General features: G+C 27.1%; 1 protein-coding gene across 1 annotated transcript; it reads left to right on the plus strand.

The window, feature by feature from the left end:
- Positions 1-298: 298 nt before the first annotated feature.
- LOC115246087 (coiled-coil domain-containing protein 93-like) lies at positions 299-3,528 on the plus strand (the record flags this gene model as incomplete). The annotated part of the gene is made up of 12 exons (XM_029824690.1): positions 299-304; positions 554-667; positions 735-829; positions 971-1,241; positions 1,364-1,549; positions 1,634-1,684; positions 1,918-2,022; positions 2,123-2,340; positions 2,440-2,756; positions 2,869-2,989; positions 3,061-3,145; positions 3,222-3,528. Coding segments are annotated over 12 exons (1,731 nt in total), but the record flags the coding sequence as incomplete, so codon positions are not given.
- Between the last annotated feature and the right edge of the window lie 1,475 nt (positions 3,529-5,003).

The raw sequence follows: 5,003 nt of genomic DNA on the forward strand, positions 1-5,003 counted from the left end.
TATATATATATCTACTTAATTAATTAAGTGCTACGAAAATTTATATATACTCTAGAAATTTGATATATTAAAATTAAAATATTAAATTTATTTATTCACAGCTACATATTGTATACATTGAATAGATATATTTTTCTGTATCGTTTTATATTTATTGTATAGCTTTCGTTATTGAATACGTTTATTTGACACCTTTTTGAGTGTAGAATAAAGGATATATGTATACATATTTATTTACTGATAATATTACAAGTGTGTATGAATGAACGGGTATGCGTGCGCGCATCGTAATCGTTAAGAAATTGTAAATATTATATAGGAAAATATTTAATTATATAATTTGTTTGTTTTTAATTTATAAACTTTCTTCCACTTGCCAAATAACAATAAAAAAAAAAAACAATAATTTTGTGCATATTAACAAAATATTTTAGGTATTATTTGATAAAATTATCATTTATAAAATTGAATAGTTTGGTTGAAATGTTTCTAGAAGTTGAATTATACTCATTTGAATGTTCAGTAATGCATCTCTCTCTCTCTCTCTCTTCAGGCCGATGTACGCGAAGATGAGGAACAAACCACTAAATTTCAAGAGATTATTGACTTACTCATTGCAGCAGGTTATTTTAGAGCACGGATAAAAGGTTTATCAAATTTTGATAAGGTTTGTGAATTATTTTTAATTTTATTTTTACTTTATATATAGTTTTATAAATAATATATTGGAATAGGTTATCGGTGGAATGACTTGGTGTATCAAATCATGCAACTTTGATGTAGATGTGGATTTACTTTTCCAAGAGAATCTTACCATCGGTCAAAAAATGTATGTATATTTTATATATATTTAAAAATTTTAATTTTTATTAATTTTTATTGATGCATGAGAGTTATAAAATCGCATCTTTTAAAATATAGAAATTGTCTTTAAAAATAACTTCTATATGTTTCATAAAATGTGTTGCAGTTCCTTAACAGAGAAAATTGTAGCCATGCTTCCTAAAATGAACTGTCCATACCGAATAGAGCCACATCAAATACAAGGTTTAGATTGTATTCATATATTCCCAGTTATTCAATGGTTAGTGAAACGTTCTATGGAAATGCGGCAAGAAATGGCAGGTTTTGTGAGAAGTTTTGCATTGAATCAATTTAATAAGAAGCATTCGTTTAGCGAGCATGTCGAAAATGGAGCGACAACTAACAAAACTGTTATTAAAAATTTACATTTGATCAAGGTGTGATTTATTTCTAGAGAAACATACAGATATATGGCTAATACATATATATCTGCAATTTTATATTTCTTTGAGAAATATATTTTAGATATATAGTTAATATAATTTTACATTTATGATAGAAAGCCTATGAACCACGACGTTTATTCAAACAAAAAGAAGGTTTTATCAAAGATGAATCAAGCAGATTTATTGGAACAGTACTGGAATATGAAGCACCCTTTGATGCTATTAAAACTACATCAGTATTGACAAAATCTAAAAGCAACAATTCAAAACACGAATTGAATAATGATAAAAATGGAAAAGTATGAATCATTTTTATTATTTTTAGATTTATCAATTTATTAGTATTATTAGAAAGATTGATATAATAGTTAATATTTTTATAGAACACTACTGAACATATTACTGCTGCTTTAGCCATCATAGAAGAAAATTCGGTATGTAGAATTAAAAAAATATATAATAGAAGTTTTAAGCTTGTTTTAAATAACAATTTCTTTTGGATAAATTTTAATATGAAGAAATTTTTAGGTTAAAAACTTTTTACTAACAATAAATGCACAATATATATATATGCTTATATTTCTTATACATAGCATAAGCTTGAAAATTTTATATAAAAATTATATTTTTACTTTATTTTAATTATTAATTTAATGTTTTAATCCAGATGCGTTTAAGTGTAAATACGGTTGGAAATATAGTTGACATACAAGTACAAGAAATTGCCAAAGCGACAGAAAAATATGCGGCCATGTCTATTTCTAAAGCAAAGGTAAATTTTTGTATAGAATACGCGAGATTTTTATGTAATATAATTGAAGTATAAGATAAAATATAAATTTATGATTTTATTTACCCTTTTATTGATATAGAATAGTGGCACAACTGATTTGTCACATGCTTTAATTGCATTACACAAACAAAAAGCAACGTTGCAATCTAGAATCTGCAAGTTAACAAAGGAGAGAGATGGCTTATCGAATAAACTCATAGAAATAATAGAAAAAATAAAAGAACATCGTGCAAAAAGAGAAGCTGTTGAGAATTCATTCAAAAAAATCCAAGAAATTGGAATTAATGATAATGATAGGTATTTAGGAGTAATAAAATTATGACTTTAATCATTAATATTAAATTATACATTAATAATTGTTTTATATATATTATACAAAATAAGCTATTCTTTCAGTGTTTTTAAACAATTAGAAGAACTTCTCTCTGTACATGATGGATTGAAAGAACAAGAACACAATTTCCGAGAGCAATGCAAGTCGGACCTAAATCTTTTTCGCGGTATGTTACAAGAAGTTGAAGATGATGCTCCAGCAGAAGAAGAAGATTGTGTCAAAGAATATAAAGAACAAAAGGAGGCTGTAATACGAATGCGATTACAGCTGGCAAAAAAGAATAGAATTATTGCGTCCTTGATGAGACAAATGGATGATGTTCCAGGACGTTCTGAACTGACGCAATATCAACGACGCTTTATGGAACTTTATAATCAAGGTTAAATAGGTTTATTTTAATTCATGAACACATAAGATTAATACGTTGCAATATAAAATTAAGTTGATAAAATTAATTTCGAAAAATTCTGATTAAAAAATTATTATTGCAGTTTCAGCCAAGCACAAAGAAACTAAACAATATTATACATTATATAATACTCTTGATGATACAAAACTATATATAAGTAAGGAATTATCATTGCTAAATTCTATTCAGGATAATTACAATGAGTATGTGTCACACAAATGTTAATGGCATTAAAAATATTTTTTTTTTTAATAATATATATAATTTACAATAGAGCTATGGCATCATCAAGTGGCAAGGAACAATTCCTGAAACAATTTGAGACAATTGTTGCTGGAGTGAAACGCAACAAAGGAATGGTAATATACAAAATGATGAATCAATGATTAATTAAGTTAATGTTGCAGATAAAAAAAAATCTAATTTTTTATTTAGGTAGAAAAACGATGTACTGATGAAAAAAATCGACGAGATGCGCTCAGTCGACAACTCGTTATTCTTGTAGAGCAACAACGTAAATACGTTGCGGCAGTCAGACAGCTCACTATTGAATGCCGCAAGAATGAGGCTTTATTAGCTCAACTTCGTGGTCCATAAGTTTCTTTTTACTTCTCAAGTGGAAATCAGATTGACAACTATTTGTAAACTTGCAATATAAAATTATATATAATTTAAAAAAGGCTAATTATTATATATACAAATATAAATATATATATAAATAAAATAGAAATATTATATAATATATGATGATAGTCATTACAATGCCAAAAATATTTTTACTACATATATATAGACATGTAGTGCGCATGTATGTATATCTTATTCCTAGCTTTTTCCTTAATGTCCTAATGGTCTCTATAGCCCTAACAATTCTACTTGCTGGCTGAATCAACGGAGATTTGGAGAACGTATTCCTAGCCGCGCGCCCTACTCGCGTGCCCTAATCGTATCTTATGTACCTCCCGCTACGCATTTTGGCCAGAATTGGCCGCTTATTTTGCGTAGCCTACATCCATTCTTCAGGCCAGTTGGACCTACTTTTCGTTGTTCCTGGCCACTTTCTGGATCGATCTCTAATCAGAGATCAAAAAAGGAGATGCACACTCCTTTTAGCACCGGCTATTTATTGTCGCCGGCGAATAAGTGCAAGATTTTTCTTGCGCTGATAAGGAGATAAACTCCTTTTGCCGGGTAATTATTGCCGCTAGCAGATGAGCGTAAACATTTCACGCTCGTTGACGATCATGTAATTTTATGATCGTTCGTTAGACGTTCATAACTTTATTTTAACTGAGACAAAACCAAGTTATTAATCAAAATTTTGATTAAAAAATTACGATGAATGATAAATATATAAATTTGATTAAAATTTATATATTAATATATAATTTATGTAATAATATAATAATATATAGAATAATAATATATAATATTAATTTATATAATAATATATAATTTATAATAAAATAAGATTAATTTATAAATGGCATAACATTTATGCCATTTATTATTATATTACATATGATTTAATTGATTAATTATTTGGTCTTATATCAGTTAAAACAAAGTTTAAGAACAGTATCTAGAAACAAATTCTACGATATGGATGAGCTATAAGAAGTTAGGATAAGATCGGCGCGCTTTATAAGAATAAGTTACCATCACACGTATATAATTGATAAAATTACTAGCACTCTAAAATCTACAAATTGAAAACAAATGTTTTCTAAAATTTTCCTTCTTTAATTTAGACTTTGATTTACTTTTGCAATAGATGCAACGCATATCAAAAAAACTTATTAAAAGTTATTCAACTTAATCTGTTTTAGCTCATCCATTAAAAAGTAACGGATTTATCTACAATCTATAATCTACAATCTACATCTACAATCTCTACAAATCCGTTACTTTAAAGTTAAATAAAAGTTTGTCACTCACCGGCACTGACGCGCAACAGCGGAGTTGTTGGACTTGAGGCTACGTTGTCTGTAACATACAAATATAAAATTCAAATTATAGCAGCGCCCAAAATATAATTAATATTTCAAAAAATTATTATTTCACATGCCGAATTTTATATCCTATGCGTACGATAATAAGCAGATACATAAATATAAAACAATTTTATAAATTTTAAAAGGACTATTTTTTTTAATAATAAAAACATTTATCGGATTTATATAAAAATATCTCTTTTTAATTTTCTCTTGTTTAATT

The sequence above is a fragment of the Formica exsecta genome, unplaced genomic scaffold, assembly GCF_003651465.1.
Source record: "Formica exsecta isolate Colony F162 unplaced genomic scaffold, ASM365146v1 scaffold138, whole genome shotgun sequence".
NCBI lineage: Eukaryota > Metazoa > Arthropoda > Insecta > Hymenoptera > Formicidae > Formica > Formica exsecta.